We start from the raw sequence: 24,096 nt of genomic DNA on the forward strand, positions 1-24,096 counted from the left end.
GAGTGGAGCAGCCAGGACACAATTCAATACCTACATGGGATCCCCTTGGATGCAACATCAGGATTAGCCACTAGGCTATCGTGTGGGGCCCTCTTCTTATTTTTAAAAAGAAAGTTATTTTAGGCTTGTTATACTGTATCTACTTTTGCACCTGAATGATACCTGGGCCCCATCTAAGAAAAAACAGCCGCATCAAGCAAGAACTCCAAGCGCTCACTGAATGATGGAGCAGAGAAGAAAAAATTTGCCTTGTCCTATGTTATCATTGATGTTTCTGAAGAATAGGCTTTCTGTTGTTAGGATGGAGGCATTGTCTTACCTTCTGCAAAAACTAAAGTTGTGAGTACACTGAATGTGGAAACAATTATGTAAGACTTGCACTTGAGTGGATACTTTTCCACTTTTCTTCAATATATTTAATTTCTGTGTTATACAGAATATATTGATATGCCTGTGGATACTGGTTCAAGAAGTGAGTTTTCATAGGCTACAATACAGATGAGAATGTCAATGAGTATTGACATTGCCTGTCAGGATAGGTTCACTGACTCATCGATTATATATTTATTATTTAAGGAGGCTAAAAGTAGCAATATTGATATTTGCTTTCTGTCAAGAGTGATGAATGCCTTAAAAATAACACTTTGATATTTCAAAGGCCAACAAAGAACTACATATAAGGACAGAATTCTTATGATTTTTGGATTATAGCATATCATCTTGTTGTAAATGTGTTTGACTAATTTCACCAAAATAACAGAATAAAAATAAGACTATACAGCTTGCAAAGGGCCACAATAGTACAGAATGGGGAACCACAAATTAAATGTTATCATAAAATATATAAAGGTTAATAATAGAACCTGGCTGGTAACTAATTTAGGAGTGGTTGTAATAAATTTATGAACTCTGAAGAATGATTTGCTCAGAAGGAAGCAGTACTATTTCCCAGGGATTGTCCCCTGTGTCTGGTTGGACTGCACAGAGAGGAGGGACTGGCATTGTACACCTGCTGTCAAAATTCACATTTACCTTGTCTGGCCTCAAGCAACGAATGATAAGCATCCTCTGAAACTCATTCGTTTTCTCTTCCCACTCTTCAGGAAAAACCTCATGGTGTGGTTCCTAAAATGGCAAGGCACAGAATTTTATAAAGATAAATTTTATTTATTTAAAAGGCAGAGGGATAAAAGAAACAGAAAGATCAGCTAGTTCACTCCCATCATGCAAAAAGAATCACTCATTCAAAAAGTGAAGCAAATTCATATTTCAACACTTGACTGGTTGTTTCAGAGTTTCTTAAACCTTGCTTTCAGGCAAAGATCCATTATTTAACATTGTTTTCTCCATCAAAAAACTTTGGAATACGCAACTGGTTATTCAACATACCAAGCTATCGTACACTTTTTTCCACCCGTCCTTTAAGTGCATAAACTCTTTACGAATGGTTTTGAAGGGTGGCAGGTCATCCAGTCGGCATATTTCATCCCAGGACTTCTGAGGAAGCCATGTACAAGGGTTGGCATGAGGGTTGTCCAGTCCAATGCCTCCTGTCAGCAGAAATCTCCACTCAGCTTTCTTAATCTTTGGAAGACAAAGCAGTATGAAGAGTTGGGAGTGAATTCATTTTGAATCAGTAAATTGGCAATATGTTAAGATCAGAGTGTTGATCTACAAGAATGTCAGAAACCAGAAACAGCGCCTCTGAAACTCAACAGCTATTGATACCACTCAGTATTCATTCATACAAAACCAAAGTATTCTTATAAATGCTTTTAAAATAGCTCCATTTTAAATATACTTAGATAATTTTCCTCCAGAATTTTAATTCTCCACATGAAAATGTGGATATATAGCATTTGAACATATGTTCTTCCAAATCGTTTCTAGAGTCCTACCGGTCCTGAAAACTGTGGGGATAAAGTCATGGTTTTAACTATCTTACATAGAGTAAGTTATGATGAAGCAAGATACAAGAATAGATCCTCTACTCTTTCAGAAGTCTATTGACACTTCAATATAAGAAACAAAAATGAAGGAAATATGTGTATAAAATAATGACCTTACACAACACTGTCCTTCCGTGCTTAAAATTCTTCCAATCTTTTAAACAAATAAATTTGAAAGACAGCAAAATTTGTGAAGGATACTGTTAAGCCCAAATGGTTAAACTTACTGATTGCAAAAGTTCTTCAAATTCTGTAATTTAAATTGTTACTTAGTATAAACATATCAATATATTATTAAATGTGTCCACATATTGTATGCTAATAAAACCAGATTTACTTGAAGCTAAAACATACAAAAGCTTAAGTGGTTTTACCATAAGGAACTCAGTGCTTTACACATATATATTATATGTATATTATATATTATATATATGTATACATACATATATAATACATATGTATGTATTATATGTATATTATATATAACATATATATACACATACATATATTCTGAGAAATTCAGTCTCTTATTTTCTTAACTATAATCAATCTTACATTTGAACTATTTACAATCTTTGCATCTATTTCTATAAAAACTAGTACATTAACTAATAAGTGTTAATAATAATATATCTTTTCTCCTACAAATGAAAATATCACTAACCGTGCGCTCATGTATCAGAAGATTGACAGTTAGACAAAAGGAAAAGAGCAGCTTATCCTTTTCAAAGAGTGACCGGCAGACGTTGACGTACAGGGAGTATGTAAAATGATCCCTGAGAATCTGAAGCCTAAGGTGGAGAGAAAGAAAAGGGAGACAAATAACGCCTTGTACTTTACAGGAACGTCCGCACAAAAGCCCGTTATAAACGACTTAGATGTCTGTTCTTTTAATAAACTTTATATGGTCAATTACTCTCAAAACAATCAAGGATCCTCATTAACTGGGTGCACAATCTGAGATCTGCACACTGTAGAAATACTTCAGTAGAAGTGCATTTTACTGTTGATTGCATTTTTTGAAAACCTTCATCTTGCTTTTGGGAAAAACTCAGGGCATGGTCTACTAATCTACTACATTAAGAGGTTGTTGAGGTAGTGTTTTTTTTTTTTTTTAAGCTACAGGGCACTTTTGGGGATAAAACTGGACCTCTTTACAAAATAAACACCTGTAAGTGTTTTGTGCTATATGCTAAATGAGCGGATTGAACTAAATTACAAAATTCACATGAACACATTAGCACAATGCTACTCTGTTCACACAGCAGTAACAGCTGCAGAAATCTTTTATGTGGAGAAATTGTGATAGAATATATGGTCACTGGACACAGACACAAAACAGAAATATGAATACTCACAATAGTTTTAACTAATAACTTTCTAGTCAAGTGTTGATACGTGTTCTGTATGCACAGTAATTTTTAAAATCAATATAATTCTCTAAATGCTTAATTATCACATAAGGAAATAAATTATAATTAAAATGTTAAAAAATTTTATTACATAGGATATAACAATTACAAAAGAAATGAACAGTTACATGACAATGTGGAGAGCTATTGTGAGAGAAGGATTAATGACCAAATACTCTAAGCAGACTGATTTACCCAAAATATTTTTTAAAGTCATTTTATTATGATTAAGCAAAACTATATTTCAATGTGTCTCAGAAAAATGCATCAGTAAGTGCAGCTCATGGCCATTTCCAGATTGATATCTTAAGGTGCCAATCATCCTAGCTTTATTTTTATTTCTCCTTTTTTCCTTACTTGTCTAGTTTAAGTATTTTAGCTTCTTACAGCATTCCCATAAACAGAACAATCATCTATCTATCTATATACATCATTTCCAGTAGAAAACTCCAATGAAAAGTTTGTTAGGAAACAGTTGCTGAGATACAGTTGAATGAATGCTTAGAAGACTTAAATAATCACACAGTTTCTGGCCAATCATTATGCTAATAAGCTGCCTTGCCATCAGGGCACTAACTTGATCACACATGTAGTAGAATTACTTACACAAAGTTACATTTTGTGTTTCCAAGAAAAATAAAGATCTGCCCTTTAACATAACTTTGTGCTTGTAAGTGGGAAGACTGAAGGGAGACTAGTAAGGATAGTTATAAGAGTCAGTCATGGTAGAAGTTCAAGTTCAACATCACTAACAACAAAATGCAGATTAAAATATAGTATTTTAACAACCTATTAAAGTCAAAAATAAAAAAAAAATTATTCTCAATGTTGATGAGTGATACAGTGATACATAATCATTCAAGTTTATATAACAGAACTGAATACTGAATAACTTCAGAAAAGAAATTTATATCAGAAGTTTGAAAACAGAATACCTTTATCCCAATTTTGGCATTCTAGCTTTGGAAATAATCAATAAACCTCTGCCTGCAGCACTGGCATTCTGTGTGGGCACTGGTCCCTATCCTGGCTGCATTACTGGTGGACCGCCTCCCTGCTAAGGGCCCGGGAAAGCAGTGGAGGATGGCTCAGGTGGTTGGGTCTCTTCCCACAAGTGGGAGAACCAGAAGAAGCACCTGGTTTCTGATTGGTTCATCTTTGGCCATTGCTGTCATTTGGTGAGTGAACCAGTGGATGGAAGACCTCTCTCTCTGTCTTGTAAAACTGGCCTTTCAAATAAAACATATATAAACATATGTGTTTTAAAGATTTATTTATTTTTATTGGAAAGTCAGATATACAGAAAGGAGGAGGAGAAGACAGAAAGATTTTCTGTCTGCTGATTTACTCCCCAAGTGGTCACAATGACCTGAGCTGAGCTGATCCAAAGCCAGGAGCCAGGATCTGGGTCTCCCACATGGGTGCAGAGTTCCAAGGCTTTGGGCCATCCTCAACTGCTCTCCCAGTCTACGGGCAGGGAGCTGGATGGGAAGTGGGGCCTCCAGCATACGAACTGGCCCATAAAGTCCCTATGCAAGGTAGGGACTTTAGTCACTAGGCAACTGTGCCCTTCCTCCGCCAAAACACATACTTTAAAAAATCTTTCTCAAAGACCCAGGAGCCTTCTCTTTAAAACAGAGACATTAAGAGAGATAGCATCCCAATTTTCTAATTTCCGTGGTTAGGAATTTAACTTCCCGGAATTACTTTGCTAGGAATTTCAAAACTGCCTCTTGTTTTGTAGCTATGAAACATTTCCTTTTCCTCTGGATAAAGCCAGCTTGCTAACAGTTATCTCAACTGCCAGGTAAAGTTAGGCTGAAGTAAGCATGATCTAAGGCATTATACTGATTCCATTCTTTCAAGAGTGGATGAGATTCCTCTTCATCTTTGCAAAGTCTGTGCAGATGGCCTGTGATGCATATCACATTCTGGTTTAATGCTTATTCAATAATAAAGCTGCTTTTTCCATTACCTTTATGGAAAGAATTTATGGGTTAGGACAATATTTAGTTTTTAACTGTATCATCCCAACAAATAGTCCAAGGAAAACTAACTAAAAGTAAATATAATACTGCCCCTACATAAAACTATATATTGGAATTTCACAACCATAATGTTTAGTGCAAGATGCTTGGAACAAAAGAGCATGCGCTGTGTGACTGCATTTGTATAAAATTGTAAAACACGGTTGGACGCTCGTCTGGTTTATGCCGACCTTGGGTGAGAGTTTGGTGACTTGATAGGGACACTGGAGGGGTTTCTGGGCTGTGTACTGTTTGTATCTTGAGTTAGGTGCCAGGTGCCGAGGTGTAGTCAAACAAATTCACTGGGCAAATACTTCTGATGTCTTCAAAGTGCTATGAGCACATCAGCAACTTCAACAGATTTAAAATCTATTTTCCTCAGTTTACTCTGGTTCTAGGATTATACTTTTAAGATCACTATTGATTTTTTTCCCCTTTAAGATAAAGGATTTTAGCTAAAAAGAGTCACATTTTGTTTTGTGTGAAAAAGATTTGGGTTTTAAAAGCTGCAAATGGCTCTAGCTACAGGTATGAACAGATGCCATAACGTGGATGAGTTCTAACTGGATATAACAAGAAAATAAAGTACACATCACGATTTCTAAAGCACAGAGCTAGTATGATTTTTAAATTTTATCCTGAAAATGCCTTTAAGTGGCATAACAGAGAAATCTTCTAGATGCCAGCAAATACCTCGATTTTAACCTAGTTAGGAAGATAACAGTTTTGTGGCTATTGTTTTAATGAAGGTAGAAAGTAAGAACTGAAGTGAACAGGCTATGAGGCCTGACTGGCATGGCTATAAGGTGACACGCACTGTAGTAAGTGCTGGGAAGTTTAATTTTAAGTCTTTACCTCAAGGAAGGAATCTAGTGTGGAAAACTAACCCACATGTTCAGTTAACTAACTTCTAATACAAATGACTGGAATCCACTGTAACATTATTAATTTTTTTCAAATTTCAATAATCAACTTAAAGATTTCAGAGGAATAACACAGTCATGAACAAGAAAATCTCAACATAGAAAACTAAACTCCAACATCATGTGTTTGTATTTCTCCTTGAGAAATAACCTTTCCTTCCCTGCTTCTCTCGTGGGCAGACATTTGACATTTTTTGTTTACCAAGCCCCAAATGAGAGCTGGAAGCATGTGTTGGTCTCAGAGTCAAGACTATAAAATAACAAATGACATTTACTACCCAAATCACCATGACTAAGTAGATTTAAAATTTGAGACATTTAGCACACCAATGAAAGGAATTCAATTCATGCTTCAGTGAAATTAGCATTTTGGATTTAAAAAAAGATTCTTAACTGTGAATTAAGTGTTAAATCGAGTTATCTTAGTGAGTACTAACAGTGAAAATAATGCTGAATCTAGGTTTCTATTTAACAAAATGTCATAAAATCTGAAAGTTGTAATTATTCTTTTTGCTCATATTACATTAAAAACATGTTCAAATACCAAATTAAATTAGTTTGATAACAAATCAAATAGTATTATTTAGTTTACCATTAAGTCTTAATTCTATTGTTTATTGTAATAATCATTAGTAAAAAAAGCATTTTTGTGTTATAAAAATAACTAATCACAAATAATCACGATCGTGTTTGCTTGCTTGTTTTACCCAGATACTTGATCAATTATGTGTGTATTTCCAAAATGTAAATTTGCAACTTTTGGAATGCAGGCTTATAATAAGTAGGAGTCATATCATTTGGGGCATTAACTATTCTTACCATACTTCCAAACAGTAAGATAATTTACAAATGGTAAAAAGAAGCAAGTGTCTTCTCTTTATAGCATTACATCATAATCCTAAATACCTCTAAATAATTTCTCAGCAGATTAAATTTATAACACATTAGTCCAATCTATAACCCTCAGATTTATTTCTGGTATAATGATTAATCATGTTCATGTTAGGTAAGCAGCTAAAATCTCACAGCACTGTGAGCAAACAATGAAATGCACAAATTAAGTTTCATGCATTACTTCATAGTAATACTTTCTTCACATACCTTTTGGGTAAGTTTTCTGATTTCTCTGAATTTTCAATAGACAGGATGAAGAGATTAATAAACCACGTCAATGAATACTGGTACATGGGCTCAATGTTGGCTAAATCAGCAATAGAAAAAAACAGGATGGAGGAATGGATGGCAATGGGGCGGTAGCCCATGCGGGTGGCATCGATCTTCTTCTCCGTCTCTTCAGCTACTTCCTGCTTTTGAGAAATCTCATTAGCCAAAGCCTTGGAGGAAGATAATATCTTAATGGCGGTTTCATCTTCTAATATATTGCCTTCTGAAGATGAAAGAACTTCTAAAATTTTGTCTTCTATTTCTTTTAACTGCCTGGAATAAAGCACAGTTTTCCCAGAAGAAAAAGAAATCATATAAAATCACTTCATGGTATTTTCTATTATAAGAAACAAAGAGCTTGTAACCTTAAAAAATGCATCATTTTATGACAAATGCACATAATGGTGATATTGTATAATTAATTTCTCATCTTGCAAAATGTCACAGAGACAGGTCTTTCTGCTCCAATTCCCTAGCAATCATTTTATGTGGTAGCTAGACAGATATATGACAAGCCAATCTACACTGCCATCAAGTATCTTAGCTTAGAGCAAGCACACAGTATCACTCCATTTACTTTCTGAAATTTTATATGACTTAGAAAGCATTACCCTTTCTGCCTATGATGCAGATATTACAAGCAGAGTGGGATGCACCATATTCATTCATAACATGCTCCAGTGAAAAGCAGCCTAGGCTGCATAATGAATACTGCAACTTTTGCACTAAAACTTTGCTGAACAGTTGAAAATACACTTTCTTGGTTTGTGGCAGGCCTTCTACTTCCCCATTGCCTGTGAATTTGCATCAAAAAAATCTACTCAATGATCTAGTTTTGCAAATTAACATAGGGACACTGCGATTTTTGTTTTACATTGAGTTTTTCCCATTCAGTGTGCCTGTTAAATCTAACTAAAGAGACCATTAATATGTACTTCGGTCCATTCTAAGTGCTCTCAGAACAAATAAGAGAAATTCTGTTTCATGATATTTGGAACCTTTTGTTTTCAGCTCCTTGTAATATCAAAGCTTGCTTTTCTTCTTCTAGGTCGGGTCTTTCTCGTGCCACCACAATTCCCAGGAGCTGATCTTGCATTCCCTCTGAAGTTATCATGAAGTTTAACAATGTTACCTGGAAGTGAAAGAAAATACAAAACTGCATCATTATTTTTTCTTTTGAAGGAAGTCACCGAAAATATACCTCAACTTCTGACCGTATAAGGTATTTAACTTACTTCCACAGTATTTGTGAAAGCAGAATTTGAAGAGAACATTGTTGGATTAGTAATATCTTAAAGTTTGTCATCATCAGAAAAACATATTAAAGCCTGTCCCAAGCAGTGATACTTCAGAGGATTGATTTGGTCATAAAATTATCCTCATTTCAAGTTAGTTGGATTTTGGACAACTGTTACATCAAAATCAATTAGAATACAGTTAGAACCCTTTCTTCACATTGGCTGGATTAATGGACTTACATTTTAGGGATCCTAGTGATGTAACAGGCAAAGGAAATCTTACAAAATTGGTTAAGAGGAAAAGATCACTGCAGCTAGCTGTCACTGAGGGCAAGGGTTATTACAGTATGATAATGGGCCACTATTGTGCCCTAAGGAATTGACATTTTATGTCTGCTAATTCCTACTTGCTTCAGCTCGATCTCTCTGCTGCCTATATTTGAAAAGCCCTCCTCTGCTTGTTCCTTCTCATAAATATGTAGACGACCCAGATCTCATTAAAAAGCTAACAACAACAAATCTAGCATTCTATTGCTCCAATCATCCTTTCTAGCTATGGGATCATCTTTTTCTGTGCATCACCACAACCCTTACTGAAGACGTTGTCTATAGAAGCCTTCCGCCTGCACCTCTTTCCACTGTTCATCCCTCTGCCCCCCTCGGTGCCGCCGTGCACCATTCTGTGCACACAACAATGAACCACAGGACCTTTCTGGCTCTGACCATCAGGAAGCCAGGAAATACACACTTGTCCTTGGTTTCTCGTAAGATTCTTGCTTGTTTGTTTTTCCATCTCCTTTTTTTTTTTTCCTTAAAAAATAGATTTATATTATTTGTGTTTGGAGGGCAGAGCTACAGAGAGAAAGGGAGATAGAAAGATTATCTGCCTACTGATTTGCTCTCTTAATGACCACAATTGCTGGGGTTGAGTTGAACCAGGGCCAGGCACCAGAAATTTCTTTCGGTTCTCCCACATGGATCCCAAGGCCTTGGGCCATCATTCCATTGCTTTCCCAGGCTTCAAGCAGGGAGCTGGATAGGAAGTGAAGCACCTGGGACATGAATTTGTGCCCCTCTGGGATGCCTGTGCAGCAGGCAGAGCCTTCACCTACTACGCTGTTGTGCTGCCCCTGTTTTTCCATCTTTTGCAGTCTGCCTGCCATTATTTCTTGAGCTAATTCTTCACCTCTGCCTTATGCATCATCTCCCACTATTCACCATCATGAGCCTATATGCATCAACTCATATGAAATGCTTCTTAATTCCTCAAGGTTTATTATATATGCACATCCTTCCCCTATAGTGTCACTAAATACAGCCCATCAATCAATGTGCAGATCAAGTGATACCACCTCCTGTTCACTTCTAGATGAAATTTCTGCCCCCATCCCACCAAGGCTATCACTCCCTATAGTTCCTCATAGGATCCTAACTCCTTATACCATAAGTTATACTGTATGCAATCATAGGCTTACCTGTCTCTTGTCTCTCTCCCCAACTACAGAAGTATAGCTTTAGCACAGGGATGATCTCTTTGGGTCTAACAGCTAGCTCTATCGACTGGCACACAATAATGCTCCCGACGTGCTTAGTGAATGAACAATCAGGATGTCAATGATCTCTCTTTACGGAGGTGCTTTCTGTTTTTTATTTCCTAAAATCGCAGGCATTTTAGGATGATTCCCTAAGGCATTTCATACGGAAAAAAGAACGCAGTGACTAGGTATCATTTTCTGTGCTACAAAGATATGGTCTGATCCTTGCCCTGGGGGAGATTAATTGTGCAAAATTAGTACAAACTCCAAGAGGATAAGGTCTCTCACCAGTGTGGAAGGAAGGAGAAAGCTGTCAGAATCAAAATGTGGTCGCCTGTGTCAATTCCAATAAAAAGAAATAAAGCTGGAAGGCCAGCAAAGAGGGTTCTTAGGGACAACTGCCTGATAGTAACTGTCATAAAAGATCCCGCCACAACATCATACAGAGGCAAATGTGACCTTTCACAAAAAGTCCTTCTACAAGGACATTTGCCCAGCAATAACTGTCATGTGGTAGGCAGAGTAACATTTCTAAATATCAGATGTAATCTTTACCTGTGCCTTTAAAAACTTCCTTATTTAATTCAACCTCCTTAAACATGTCCACAGGTGGCTAAGAATACATAATCCCATTGCAATGCTCTGTTTTTCCCAAATAAATATCATTATACCTTAGAAAATTAACCTCTAGGAGAAGGTCTCCCCAAAAAGCCGTTGAACTTATCTGGACAATAAGATGCCAGTCTCTATGCTTGGTAGATGCTTGCAATGAAGGAATCTCAACTGAACTTGAACTGTGGTCACGCCACAAGGTGGAGGAATCCACCATGGGGGAGGGCTATGGAAGGGGTGGTAGGAATCCCAGTACCTATAAAACTGTGTCACATAATAAAATGTTATTTAAAAAATAAATTTTAAAAAAAAGAAAGAAAATTAACCTCTGGTAAGCCTAACATGCGACAGGAGGACAGAGGAAGGGTTCCCAATGCAGGTCCACTGTCAAGGGTGGCTTCTCCTAGGGTAGGACCTCTCCAACCTAAAACTCACAGGGTGATTAGTGGTCACTTAAGAAGCGACATCGAGGGCCCGGCGCGGTGGCGCAAGTGGTTAAGGTCCTCGCCTGGCACGCCCGGGATCCCATATGGGTGCCGGTTCTATCCTGGCAGCCCTGCTTCCCTTCCAGCTTCCTGCCTGTGGCCCGGGAAAGCAGTGGAGGACGGCCCAAAGCTTTGGGACCCTGCACCCGCGTGGGAGACCCGGAAGAGGCTCCTGGCTTCGGATTGGCATAGCATCGGCCCGTTGGGCTCACTTGGGGAGTGAATCATTGGAGGGAAGATCTTCCTCTCTGTCTCTCCTCTCTGTATATCCGCCTTTCCAATAATAAAAATAAATCTTAAAAAAAAAAAAAGAAGCAACATCGATATTGTTATAGGCTGCAGGGTCACCATTATAGGATACTAGGTTTCTCATTTACAGGCTTGGTGAAGTATCTCATGGAAAGTAAAAGTCAGTGGTGTTTGGGTTCTACCTACAGAGTGATTTTTAATTGGGTTTAAGTGTGTCCTGGGTATTCAGAGAGGGCTTAAACAGTCCCACAGGCAATTTCAACATGTAGTCTGGGGTTGGGAGTGTTTGTTGCTAGTGAGGCCAACCACCAATAGAGCAGACAAAGGCAAGGCACTTGAGGGCAACTGGGGAAATCCAGAGTTCCATCAGTGGAGAAAGCATAGGCAGAACCTACAGGGAGCACCTCATACACCATGGGCAAAAGGAGAATTTTCTGTCATATGTATTTGAAAACTCAGTATTCACTATCAATAACTGAAAAGAAATGCTAGTTTCTTACTCTTGAAAATACTACCAAAATTTCTCCAATTATCATAAATAATGAGATGTGACATCATTTCCTCTTGCCATCTTTTCCTTAATGAAACAATGATGCTTAACAGCACCCGGCGCAATAGCACAGAGGTTAAAGCACTCGCCTTGAATGCACCGGGATCACATATGGGCACCAGTTCTAATCCCAGCAGGCCTGCTTCCCATCCAGCTCCCTATCTGTGCCCTGGAAAGGCAATTGAAACCAGGGCCCTTTGTTTGTGGTCACTTGTGCCACTACCTTCAGCAAGTTCCAGGTCTGGGTTCTCATTTAGATTTCCATCATGGTCTCTGTAGACCCAGCTCCTGGCTCACCAGTCTCCAATTCCTGTGATACCATGCTACACCGTTCTCTCCACAACCTTTCTCCCACTTCCATTTGGAGCAGGTCCCAGGATGAGGGAGACACCAGGTGTCCTATATAGCTAAGTTGGTAATGGTGGTGATCTTGCCAGATCCTGTTGGCTATTCGGTTTGAGGGCTACATGGACCTATTTTCACCCGTACAATGACATAGTCAGTATTATTTTCCCTGTTTGGACCAGTGCAATGCATTCAGCTCAGTAGTTCACTTCCAACTCAGCACATGCACAGCTCAGTGTTATCCCTTGCTGTCTTAAATTCTTTGCCACACTGTGAAACGGTGTCTCATGTGCCACCACCAGAGTTCTTGATCTGCTGCCCATCAGGTCTGAGGGCTACCTAGATCTGTCTTGGGTGGAACCTGGAGGATGCCATGTTGTTGCAGTTAACTGAGTCAGAAATGAGTTCACTCCCGGCTCAGTGCAAGTGCAGTACTGTCCATAGCCCAGCCTCCTTAATCAAAATGGTACCTGATTTGGTTCTGCGTGCAGACTGGGCTGTGAAATCCACCCTATTCCCACACCATCCCTCTGGAACCTGCTGCTGTGTCTCTGTTCCTGCTCAAATCAAAAAGACCAGCGGGGGATGGGCATTTCTTTGTCTGGGTTCACCTCCTGAGCTCCCAGTGAAAGTCCCTTCCCTGCTGGTTGCTGGTGGAGTTCCAGCTGCCAGTGTAATCTGGAAGTCCACTTGCTGACTGCCACTGGGGTATCAGTCACTGCAACACCACACCGTTGCTTTTGCTGCTTTCCTGTGTCTGTTGTCTCCAGGTACCCCTCTGCTGTCTTTCTGTCCTTTCCTATTTCCTGGAATGTGCCCCCTCTGCTTCACACTGGCTGATATTTCTCTGTCTGTTTAAAGATATCCTTAACCGATTCTGCCATGTTGATTCTTCATATTTTACCACTTATACTTCAATGTGCCCAGACATCAAAATGTGTTCACTCAAATTCCATTAGTTAGAGCCTTCAAAATCAAGATTTTGTAAATCTAGCTATTTATTCATGAATAGACACTAAAAATCACCTGAATGTTCTCTCATAATTTTATTTTCATTTAGACTCTGAAGGATTATTAGCAGCATGAACCCATCTCCTGTGGGTTTTTGAAAGCAAAAGGTACATAAAGGATCCTAAAAATAAGATTAAGAGGAAGTATTCTAATTTGTAAGTGAAAGTTAGTAACTACCACTATGTCTTCTAATCCCTGTTTAATCGATCCTAGCAATTAAAAATAATGAAGCAATAAGACACTCTAGGGAACCTTGGGGATTTCAACACTGCATCATAGATCAGTTTCCTTCCTGCAGCGTTTTATGAGAGTTGCACTATAATCAGTTACTAGTAAAATAAGAATGCTATAAGTGGTATTTTCACATTTTATTGAAAAGTAAAAAAGGTGTTCCATGCCATTTAAAATTTTTTTCTAACAAAGTCTTTGAGAATTTTTCCACTGTTTAATTATATTGTCATTGTTTCCACTTAAGAAGTAAAATAATAACACTAATATTTAATTTTATATAGCACTATCAACTGAATCTTATTTCAAGTTTTTTGGTAAATATTATTTTTTATTATAAAATCAGATATACAGAGATGGAGAGACAGAGAGGAAGGTCCTCCATCTGATTCACTCCCCCACCCCTCCAAATGGCTGCCATGGGCTGAGCTGAGTCTATCCGAAGCCAGGAGCATCTTTCCAGGTCTCCGGCATGGGTGCAGGGTTCCACAGCTTTGAGTTGTCTTCTGCTGCTTTCTCAGGTCACAAGCAGAGAGCTGAATGGGAAGCAGGGCCTCCAGGATACAAATTGATGCCCACATAAGATCCTCATGAGTGCAAGGCAAGCATCCCTGCCATTAGGCCACCGTACTTGGCCCCCAAGTATTTTCTACAGTTTCTTACTTGTTACAGCATTCTATGACAAACAGACTTTCATCATTCTTGTTTCAGTGATTAGGGAAAGTTTAGTTAAGTGACAGCCTCACAATCACACACCAGGAAAATGACGCAGTTGGCATTCAAACCTAAGTAATGGCAATTGAACTCATGCTCTTACCTACTACTGAATGTTCCCCTTTGCTAGCAGGTAGAAATTACAAAATACGGTTTTAGGTGTTTTCCTAACCTATTGTGTTTTAACTAATTGAAACAATTGGCCAATAATTTCCCTTATTTTAACATTCTATTTTGGAAATTAAGCCCTTGACAGCTTTCTGCTGGTCTTTCTGGCATACGGAATGCTACTATGTTCTTAACTCTGGGCTTGCAAAGTTGGCTTGTAGCTCCTCCACATGTTCCTAGCCGTTCAAAAGAGTTGCTTTGCACACACATTATTATAGTTACAATGCCAACATAGCAGGAGTAGAGATCACATTTATTTATCTAGAAGGGAAATAATTATATCAGCTTAGTTCTTCCTCTGTGTCTGCACAAAAGCACCTACATTCATTCATTAGTAAAGCAGAGAATGTGAACTCAAGGGACTGATGTGTGTGGTATCTCTGTGCAATCGTCCAAGTGTGAACAGATATTTTTGTGTGTGTTCCCTGTGTGCCTCTGCAAGCCAAAGTGATACTCTTTCCTGAGTAACTCATTCATTCACTCCACAAACATTTTTTTTTTTTAAATGCCAAACAGGCCTAAGACTTAGGGATAGAAAACAGCGAAGGTGTGATCCCTAACACTCCAGAAATTCACTTGCACATCATCTAAAGTAATTTTAATCACTTACTGAAACTTTGACTTTTCTCTTTAAAGAAACTGTTGGTATTCTAACAGAATGACGATCCTAATAAATGTTTTAAAGTAACAGTATATAAAATCAGATAGCAGCATTCTTAGTCTGAGAAGAAAGATTAGAGCTGTGTTTCTATTAGCATATTATCATTTATGACAAAGAAAGAATGTGAACATGTCATCTATTTTTAATAATGAAAATATTCGTACAATATCAGATAGAAATTACATTCTGATATGCACAGCGTTTGTTCACAGCCCACTTAAGGGCTCCCTTCTTACTCGCTCGCACACTAAACATACAAAAAGCGACGTAGAAATCCTAACAGCAGTTTCAAGAAATGGCTTAAAAGGAGAAAACCCATTTCTCTTAGCAAGATGTGCTTTTACTGTTCAACAGAAAAATACAGTCATGAATTATAAAAGTCAAGAAGGAAAACTTCATTTGGATACTGGCCTTTACTGATGTTTCAGGCAGATAATGTGGGTTTCTTAGCTTGGTAGTAATGTAAAAGCGGAAGTCGGGAGCATATTCGATGGTGGAGTCCCCAAGCCGGATGCACGTGCTGCCACCTTGCTTAAAAGTCTGTTTGAGAAGAAGAGGTTCCAGAATAGGGTCTAGCTCTTCTCCAACATTTTCTAGCAACACTGGGGGGGGGGGGGGTAAAATCACAAAAGATTTAGTATTATTTTAAATATCTACTACCAATATTCAATCTTCCAAATTCTTCCAGCTGTCTAAACTACTTTGGTTGTCAGTCTCTAACCAAACCATTTTTGCCCACCAGATTTAGAGAAAGAATGCCTCAAACATAATTGCATGCCTGTTGGAAGAGCCTAAGCAGTGGGTCTACATGCACGTCTTGTCTGTTTCCAAATCCCTTAGCCACAGTCTTATTTGGTGCCCCATATCCAGCTGGGATTCATGTGACGAATCCCAATGAGGTTTGGCTATCTACTTCACTAGAGGAAGAGTATTTCCAGCTGTAATTATTTCAATGGTTTCCTGAATTTAAATTTACACATTGCACTGCATTTAATTGTAAAACTTAACAATTATTGTACATGTGGGAAGTTTAGCAAAGTATCAAAACATAGAAAATCATCCCATCAGACTTCATCTTTTTTTCCCTCCACTAAGCATTTTACACAATTAAATCATACTATATATAAGCTGATCGACACATGCTACAAACCTATGTATGTCATGATACATTCTTTTCCTTTCCAGCAGTGTTTTATTTATCTTTTCCCATACATAGTTGAGACTAAACTATATACCAGAATTGGCATCCTATTCATTTTGGTTGACATTACAGTATAAGTATTCCTCTGTGTCATTAAAAAGTTTTGTAAATGTTTTTAGTTACTATATAATAAACTATCATATTAGCATCTCCTTCATGTTGTTAAACCAGTAAATTACTGTTAGATTTTAGACTATTTCCTGTTTTGAATAGTATAAATACCGATATAAATAAAACTTTAAATTTTATAAAATGTTCTTCTGATAACACTCCAGAGAAGGAATTCCTGGGTCAAAAGTGAGTGATAGTGTGAGGGCTCTTGGTGCATTTGTTAAACTAAAGTCTTGTCTCTCGATGTTTCATGTGCTAGTTTAGCTAAACCTAGAGCAGGGAGCTTTGTTGGAGATGCCTCATCAGGTCTGGATGTGCAATCTGGGTGGGAAGGGAAGGGACCAGGATGCTGAGATGACAGGTATGCTCACCTCTACCACAGAGAAAGTGCAAACACACTCTTCCTACAGGCTACTTTTGGCTGACTGGATTCCTACAGTTAATTCTTGCTAATTTCCTCCACCTGCTGAACTCTTAGCCAAAGCAGCCATGTCAGACAATTTTTATACTCATTTTTATTTTCTGCCTGCACACAGTAATTATTTTTCATGGTTAAATAATATGAGTGCATTACAATGTATTAAGTATTCTAATCTATTATTTAGGTTGCCTACATTTCCCCATTCTTATTAGTAATGCTACAGTGAATAACTTTTTGAATAAACCTTTGTGTTCATTTTTCATTAATCAGGCAGGATTCCTAGAAGTGGAATTAATAGTTAACAGTTATGAACATTTTTCAAAGCTATTATTATTGGCCAATTATTTTCTCCCAAAGCTGTAGAGAGAGTTCTAACAAGTATTCATTTTGTTGCTTGTAGTGAATCCTGTTTCCTCAAGATAGCACTGTACTTAAAAATGGTAGATATCATATTGGCATTAAATTTTCTCATCTTCTCTGAAACTTTAAGAACTATGGGCGCTTATTACCCAAGATCTGCAGATCAAACAGGCAGAGGCAAATAAGTCAGGACATACAAAAGCAATGATATGAGCTAGGCATCTGGCTCCTGGCGTGATTTTGTATGTGGTAATGTTTGCCTTAAATATTATGGTTTCAGCTCCTACAGATGATAACTCATTTTTGCTTTCTGCTCATTTTCATGGTTAAATAATATAAGAACACCACAATGTATCAAAAATGTTCATTTTTTTATTACTTAGGTTGCTCTTAAAGATGCTGTGATTAACAGCAGGATCCTCTTAGGGTGCCTAGTCAATTATCTTTTCTTCTGGAAACTATACATCAGTGTATTTGCCCATTTGTCCATTGTAGGTGAGGTTAGGTCCTATGGCAAACATACAGATTCTGTGCCCACGCCAGCCCCGCCCACCCCCACCCCCACAAATAGTGGTGTCAGTAAAGGGAACATGTATCTGCAGCAACAAGGGAATCCTCTAATGACAGCATGTGAGCAGTCCAGCTTACAACTAACCTGCCACTTCACTGTTCTCTACATATGATTTTTATTGACCAACATGGCCTGTCAAATCATATCCACATTCTAGCCATCAGAAAGAAGGCAGAAACTGCAAAAGTAGAAACATCTCAAGAATGTCTCCTGGGAGTTACAAATGGCACTTCCACTTGCATCTTTCAGGCAAGGATACTGGTATCTGATCAAACCAGCCATGGTCAGACAACTGTGTGCAGCCATAGCAGACACAGGCCCTGAGATCCGGACTCTGGCTGTGATGTGCCCGTGTTCTGCATGACAGGGGACAGCAGAACTTAACAGCCAAATGGAGTTTAAAGACTCCATTTCTTACAGCTAGTGAGCTTTAACCTTTAACATTATAGTGAATATTTCCATCAGTTTTGTACTTCTTTTGTTATTTTATTATGATTTTTAAAAGATTTATTTGAAACTCAGTTACAAACACACACACACATACACGCACACAGAGTAAGAGAGACAGACAGATAGATCAGGAATTTTTCATCCATTGATATACTGTCCAAATGAATGACATTGTGCCAGGCTAAAGCTAGGAGTCTAGAGCTTTTTTCAGGGTCTCCCACATGGGGTAGGGGCCTAAGCAGTTGGGGCCATCTTCTGCTGCATTTCTCAGGAACATTAGTAGGGAGTGGTTGAAAAGTGGAGAAGCTGCTCTCCAACTGGCGCTCATTTAACAGGCTGGTGTCACGGGTGGCAGCTTTATTTACAATGTCACAATATCAGCCACACTGCACTCATTTTTCATTGTGCTTAGATTTCCTGGTAACATTTGCTGTGGATTATTCCAAGCTTTTTCAAGAGCAAAGAGAATAGCACAATGAACCTACTGTATCAATCATTCATTTTAACCCTTGAAAATTTAGCCAATCTTGTCTTATCCATTTGTCATCTTTGTATATTTATAAACAAATCCTACATATTATATAACTTCATCTGCAGGGGCTGATGTTATGCTTTCCTTGTGATGCTGGCATCCTATACAGGAGTACCAGTTCAAGTCTTGGCAACTTCATTTGTGAGGAAGCTCCCTGCCGGTGCTATTGGAGAAACATCACAAGATGATGCAAAGTGGCTGAGTCAGAGAATCAAGATGGTAGAATAGGGTAAGGATATCTTTACACAGACAAATATCAGCCAGTGTGAAGCAGAGGGGGCACATTCCAGGAAATAGGAGAGGACAGAAAGACAGCAGAAGGGTACCTGGAGACAACAGACACAGGAAAGCAGCAAAAGCAACGGTGTGGTGTTGCAGTGACTGATACCCCAGTGGCAGTCAGCAAGTGGACTTCCAGATTACACTGGCAGCTGGAACTCCACCAGCAACCAGCAGGGAAGGGACTTTCACTGGGAGCTCAGGAGGTGAACCCAGACAAAGAAATGCCCATCCAGCTGGTCTTTTTGATTTGAGCAGGAACAGAGACACAGCAGCAGGTTCCAGAGGGATGGTGTGGGAACAGGGTGGATTTCACAGCCCAGTCTGCACCCAGAACCAAATCAGGTACCATTTTGATTAAGGAGGCTGGGCTATGGACAGTACTGCACTTGCACTGAGCCGGGAGTGAACTCATTTCTGACTCAGTTAACTGCAACAACATGGCATCCTCCAGGTTCCACCCAAGACAGATCTAGGTAGCCCTCAGACCTGATGGGCAGCAGATCAAGAACTCTGGTGGTGGCACATGAGACACCGTTTCACAGTGTGGCAAAGAATTTAAGACAGCAAGGGATAACACTGAGTTGTGCATGTGCTGAGTTGGAAGTGAACTACTGAGCTATATGCATTGCACTGGTCCAAACAGGGAAAATAATACTGACTATGTCATTGTATGGGTGAAAATAGGTCCATGTAGCCCTCAAACCGAATAGCCAACAGGATCTGGCAAGATCACCACCATCACCAACTTAGCTATATAGGACACCTGGTGTCTCCCTCATCCTGGGACCTGCTCCAAATGGAAGTGGGAGAAAGGTTGTGGAGAGAACGGTGTAGCATGGTATCACAGGAATTGGAGACTGGTGAGCCAGGAGCTGGGTCTACAGAGACCATGATGGAAATCTAAATGAGAACCCAGACCTGGAACTTGCTGAAGGTAGTGGCACAAGTGACCACAAACAAAGGGCCATGTACCAACCACAATAAGTAATACTGAACTGTAGACCTGTGGGTAACAGAGCTTAGAGACCTGCCCGAAGGAAAAGAATCTGCTAACCAGAAGTACAATGACCAAGAGCAAAAGAAGAGACAAAAGCACAATGAATATTACTGAAGACTTCCCTGCAAAGGAGCAAAACCTTTTACCAATCTATGAGTTCACTAAGGAATACATCTAGAAAATGTGGGATACAGGATTTAAAACAAAGACATTCAAGGAATTCAAGGAATATGTCACACTGGAATTAAATGAAAGCTTATGTATCAAAAGCAAATGAATTCAGTGGAGCAAATTAAGTACAATGGAGAGTCTCCAAAATATAATCAAGGAGGCAGAAGAAAAAAAAATCTCAAAATTAGAAGATATTTTCTGTCACCAAGGGGAAACAAAAAACAGCTGGAAGCAGAGCTGGGTCAAGCTAAAAAAGTATTCAAGAATTCAAAGACACTATTAAAAGCCAAATGTAAGAGTTACAGGAGACCCATAAGGTACACAAAGAGAGGCTGGGTTTAAAAATGTATTCAATGAAATAACAAAGGAAAATTTCCCTAGTATACAGAAAGAATTGGGAAACAAGATCCAGGAGGGGCACAGAACTCCCAACAGGCATGACCCAAAGCGATCTTTATCAAGAGACATGGTAATGAAGCTCTCTCCAACATAAGGAAAAGATCCTTGAATGTGCATGTGGAAATAATCAACTGACATATATAGGAATGCCAATTAAACTCACAGGAGATCTCTCACAGGAAACTCTACAGGCAAAAAGAGAATGAAGCAACATATTCCAGCTTCTAAAAGAAAAAAATTATCGGTCCAAGATAAAGTACCCGGCAAAACTTTCCCTTGTCTTTGAAAATGAAATAAAATTCTTCCACAATAAAGAAAAGTTAAAAGAACTTGCCTCTTCCAAACCTGCTGTACAAATGATACTTCAAGATGTTCTCTTGACAGAGAAGAGGAATAGCACCCACCAAAACCAAAGGTGAAGAACATCCCAGTGAATTAACAACAGAAGACTAAATCAATGAACAACCCCTTGCTAAAATGACACAGCCAAATTACCACCTATTTGTATTAACCCCTAATGTAAATGGCTTAAACTCATCAATTAAATGTCATAGAGTAGTAGACTGAATTAAAAAACAAAACCCATCTATTTGTTGCCTAGAGGAGACACATTTCACCAACAAAGATCAGTGGAAACCTTATCTCCCGGATTTTTATTTTTTGTTAGTTTTATCTGTTCAAAACAGTTTTCTTCTGATTAAATTCTTCAATGACTCAGCAAAACTGTATGTAGGTCATACAGTAGCATCATTTTCTTCAGGAAGCCTCTTAATTTTCTAAATTTTCTATTTCATTTCTTCAGCAACATTGGTCATTCAGTAGCATGTTATTTAACTTCATGGTGTTGTTAATTTCTTTTTTCTTTCCTATTGTTGATTTTGTATTGTGGCTTTTCATTTAAGGAGATGTACAGTAACTGGTAACGGAGACTATCATATCCTGTAGTATGTTATTTAACTTCATGGTGTGGTAAATTTCTATTTTTCTTCCTGTCGTTGATTTTGTATTGCGGCTTTTCATTTAAGGGGATGTACAGTATCTGTGTAATGGAGACTATGATATCCAGATGTGAAGATACAATGCAGTATGCATCTTTACTTCTAGATAAAGATGTACTCCCAATGAAACTGTTAATTACTTTCTTAACAATAGGAAGGTGGACTCTCTACCATTGTCCATGCCCTCAATGAAGGACATATGGCTGGTTATGAAGAACTATACTATAGTAATGATATAGGGGAACTCAGTGAGGGCACGAGGGAATTGGGGAGGGGATAAGGGAAATCCCAGGGCCTATGGAACTGTATCATATAAAGATAATAATAAAAAGAAGGAAAAAAAAAAGATGGTGCAAGTGTTTAGGCTCCTGTTAGGCATATAGGAGTACAAGATGGACTACCTGGCTGCTGTCCACAGCCCACCACAGCTCTGGTTATTTTGAACATTCGGGGAGTATACCAGTAATGGAGACTCAGTCTTCCCTTCTCTCTCTCTCTCTCTCTCTCTCTCTCTCTGTTTCTGCATCTTCACTACTCTCTAAAGCTCTCTTTCAAATAAATAAGTAAATGTATTTTTTTTTTCAAAAAAAATTGCTAAGCCTTAGAAATTTAAGACAAACTAAAAATCTTATCAAATATCCAGGCAAAGAATATACTCCCCTAGTGTCTTAGGTATTTTACTGCAGTCTGATAGCTTAAATTTGAACAAACTGAATAATCTATGATTGCTTAATATTCTCTTGTAAAACTTTATTGCTATTTGAGAGAGAGAGACAGGAACACACATACATACTTATGCAGGAGAGAGAGAATGAATGAAAGATTGAATGAATGAGTGAATCTTTCATCTGCTGGTTTACTTCTCAAATGGCTCCTAATCTGGGAACCAGTGGCTACAGGTAATAGTTTACCTGTGTGCTACAATACTGGCATCTTTAGTTTCTTTTATGTAATACTTCTTAAAGTTAAGATTTTTAGACTCAAATCTATCAAATTTTACTTCTTGTTTTCCATTGTGTGTTTACTTTCCTTTCTGACACTGCAAGAAGTTTTATTTTAAAAGCTATTTAGTTATTTGAAAGTCAGACAGGCAAACAGAGTGAAGTCTATTAGCTGGCTCATGCCCCAGTGCCTGCAACAGCTGGCCCTGGGCCAGAGCTGAAACTAAGAACTAAGAACAGACAGGAATGCTATTCAAATCTCCTTTATGGGTGGCATAAGTCCAGTTTCTTAGCTATTGCCACTGTATCCAGGGTCTGAATCAGCAAAAAATGAGTTAAGGACCACAGTCAGCAACCAAACCAAGGTACAACCAGAAGCTAAGATAAATAAAACAAACCCATGTTGTGAGTGTGGCCTGTTCCCAGGTACCCTGCACTAATCTTGATGTCTCCAGCAGTCTCCGTTAGCCCCTTCAAGCTCAAACTCATAAAAAGCAGAGACTGAGACTGCCTTGTTTGTGCTGTGTCTTCTGTGATACACAAAAGAAATGCTCATTAAAGAGATGAACAAAGAAGCAAATAACAAGAACATTCAAATAGAAATAGTTGTACATTCCTGAGTTGTCAGATACAAAGAGAAAGAAAAGTAAAGTTTTGGAAGGTAAGGAAGGAAGGCTCAGATATGAAAGAGGCTGCATTGATGTGAAGATGTTTCCATGGATTCAATATGGAGTCACTGAAAGATTTTCACAAATTAATTTTTTATCTGTAATATTTATATAATTAATAGTCTATTCATACGTTATGTATTGGCATAGCTAGTAACTGTTTTGGTATAGATGTCCCTTTACTAAAATAAATTTTATTGGACTGCAGAGTGAAGCAGACAGCCAGCCAGCCAGACATCCAACCAACAGAGATCTTCCACCCACTGATCCATTTCCCCCAATTCCTACAACATTGAAGGCTGGCCCAGGCCAGAGTCAGGAGTTTGGTACTCGATCTGGGTCCTCCATGCTGATGGCACAGATCCAAGTACATCAGCCATGCTCTTTTTCAGAGTGTGTGCTGGCAGGAAGCTCAATTGTGAGTTGGACTGTGAAGACCTGAACTCAGTCATGTCCAAGCAGTGTCACATACCGGCCTCTATAGCTTTGTTTTTTAGAACACTGGATTCCAATCTTTTCATTTTAAAACAGAATACTTTTTTTTTCTCCTGTGGATCTTGCCTTAAAAACTCAAAACAACAAAGAGAAGGGAGGCCTAACTCTAGTTAAAGCAGAGGCAGGCAGGTGACAATCTCTGCGAGGTAGGCTGGCAGTAAGGGAGAACAGATCAAACACCACAGTCCCTGAACAGGCCAGTAGCCAAAGAAAACCTCTTTGAGGGAA

General features: G+C 38.5%; 1 protein-coding gene across 1 annotated transcript in view; it reads right to left on the bottom strand.

Moving 5' to 3' along the window:
• DNAH7 (dynein axonemal heavy chain 7) overlaps positions 1–24,096 on the bottom strand; it is a 231,955-nt gene that overhangs the window by 41,373 nt on the left and 166,486 nt on the right. The window contains exons 48-53 of the mRNA XM_040971902.1: positions 15,683–15,873; positions 8,474–8,607; positions 7,413–7,748; positions 2,614–2,740; positions 1,390–1,584; positions 1,033–1,125 (exon numbers count right to left, since the gene is read on the bottom strand). Of these exons, the coding sequence (XP_040827836.1) occupies positions 1,033–1,125; positions 1,390–1,584; positions 2,614–2,740; positions 7,413–7,748; positions 8,474–8,607; positions 15,683–15,873 (1,076 nt within the window). The remainder of the gene's footprint in view (positions 1–1,032; positions 1,126–1,389; positions 1,585–2,613; positions 2,741–7,412; positions 7,749–8,473; positions 8,608–15,682; positions 15,874–24,096) is intronic.

The sequence above is a fragment of the Ochotona curzoniae genome, unplaced genomic scaffold (assembly GCF_017591425.1).
Source record: "Ochotona curzoniae isolate NIBS_2020 unplaced genomic scaffold, NIBS_Ocur_1.0 contig_2210, whole genome shotgun sequence".
Classification (NCBI taxonomy): domain Eukaryota; kingdom Metazoa; phylum Chordata; class Mammalia; order Lagomorpha; family Ochotonidae; genus Ochotona; species Ochotona curzoniae.